The sequence below is a fragment of the Peromyscus leucopus genome, chromosome 1, assembly GCF_004664715.2.
Source record: "Peromyscus leucopus breed LL Stock chromosome 1, UCI_PerLeu_2.1, whole genome shotgun sequence".
NCBI lineage: Eukaryota > Metazoa > Chordata > Mammalia > Rodentia > Cricetidae > Peromyscus > Peromyscus leucopus.
The window spans coordinates 6,904,207-6,906,237 of NC_051063.1; the positions used below are offsets into that span (position 1 = coordinate 6,904,207).

The 2,031-nt window shown below is 40.1% G+C and overlaps 1 protein-coding gene across 1 annotated transcript; it reads left to right on the forward strand.

Moving 5' to 3' along the window:
- Nucleotides 1-396: 396 nt before the first annotated feature.
- Nucleotides 397-1,347, forward strand: LOC114703446 (olfactory receptor 5B2-like). The gene has a single exon (XM_028884295.1). It carries the CDS (start codon nt 397-399, stop codon nt 1,345-1,347), a length of 951 nt encoding a protein of 316 aa, XP_028740128.1.
- Nucleotides 1,348-2,031: the final 684 nt, after the last annotated feature.

A 2,031-nucleotide genomic window follows, 5' to 3' on the forward strand; every position in this document is an offset into this window, starting at 1 on the left:
TGGATTCACACCCAGAAGGGGATTTAACTTTTATTGAAAAGCTTTTTCTTTGAAAATATCATGCATGTATAGTGGCCATTCTGATTCTTATAATCCTCTTTAATCTCTCTCCCACTCTATTGCCCCTCTGCCTGCTTCCAAGTTCCCTTCCCACATTTATGCATTTTTAAGGAACATATACAGTAGTCTCTGTAAGGTTCCACAGTATAGGTCCTCCACAGTTCTATTTTCTCCATATTCTTCATCATTAGTATTTATTAAATATCCATTCTAAGTTGAATGACATGATAACTCATTGTATGTTTTATTTGAAACTAAAGTCTATTTTCATTTATTATTCTCTTTTCCCCCACAATTCTCATTTCTGTAGGACATCCACTGGCTCCCAGATAATTGATGGAGAATTGTACCAAAGTGAGAGAGTTCATCCTCCTGGGACTAACCAATGATCCAGGCCTGCAGGTCACCCTCTTTATCATGTTCACCCTCATTTACCTCATTGATGTAGTTGGAAACCTGGGAATGATCATGCTGGTTCTTATGGACTGTCGTCTCCACACACCCATGTACTTTTTCCTCTGTAACCTGTCTTTTGTAGACTTGGGTTATTCCACAGCTGTCACTCCCACAGTCATTTCTGAGTTTTTCATAGTCACCAAGGTCATTTCCTATAATGCCTGTGCTGCACAGATGTTCTTTTTCATAGGCTTTGCCACTGGGGAAAATTATCTCTTAGCATCAATGGCCTATGACCGCTATGTAGCAGTGTGCAACCCCCTGCATTATTCCACCAGGATGACAACAAATGTTTGTATTCGCCTGAATGTTGGCTGTTATATCTGTGGTTTCTTGAATGCCATTTTTCATGTTGGGGACATATTCAGCCTATCTTTTGGTAAATCCAATGTGGTCCATCACTTTTTCTGTGATGTTCCAGCAGTCATGGCTCTATCGTGCTCTGATATACACCTTAGTGAAGTGATTCTTGTTTTTTTGTCCACCTTCAATGTCTTCTTTGCTCTTCTGATTATCTTAGTTTCCTATCTTTTCATATTTATTACCATCTTGAAGATGAAGTCAGATAGGGGACACCAAAAGGCTTTGTCCACCTGTGCCTCCCACCTCACCACAGTCTCCATATTTTATGGCACTGTCATTTTCATGTACTTACAACCCAGCTCCAGTCATTCCATGGATGCAGATAAAATAGCGTCTATGTTCTACACTATGATCATCCCCACACTGAACCCTTTGGTCTATAGCCTGAGGAACAAGGAAGTCAGCAATGCGTTTGAGAAAGTAGTTAAGAAGGCAAAATTTTTATGTAAGAGTGAAATTTCAGATTGAAAATAAATTTTATTAGTCTCCCATATTCCTTGTGCATTAGTTAGGTTTAAGCTCCACAATGCACAGAGGATTCCTGCCTAATATACACATCTCTTCAGAAGTCTATTTTGTACTAAAAATACATTTGCAAATATAATACCTGAGTGAGAAAAACCAAGGAAAACTAAGGAAGTGTGTGTGTGTGTGTGTGTGTGTGTGTGTGTGTGTGTGTGTGTGTGTGTGTTGTGAGCACATAAAGGCCTAAATAGGAAATTTGGAGTATAGCTAGATGTAGCTGAAGTTTTCTCCAGTTCTGCCTGACCCACAGTCAGGACAAATCTCTCTCACCAGCCAGTCCTGCAGCCGCTCAGACCCAACTGAGTAAACACACAGAGACTTATATTGCTTACAAACTGTATGGCCATGGCAGGCTTCTTGTTGTCTAGTTCTTCTATCTTAAATTAGCCCATTTCTGTTAATCTATACGTCACCACGTGTTCTGTGACTTTACCTACTGCCTTTACATGCTGCTCCCTGGACAGCAGGCTGGTGACTCCTCCTCTCAGCCTTCCTGTTCTCTGAATGCTCCTCCCACCTATACTTCCTGCCTGGCTACTGGCCAATCAGTGTTTTATTTATCAATCAATCATCCACAGCAGCTAGATTTCAATAGAAATCATTTAAATAATTGAATTGATTTATAAC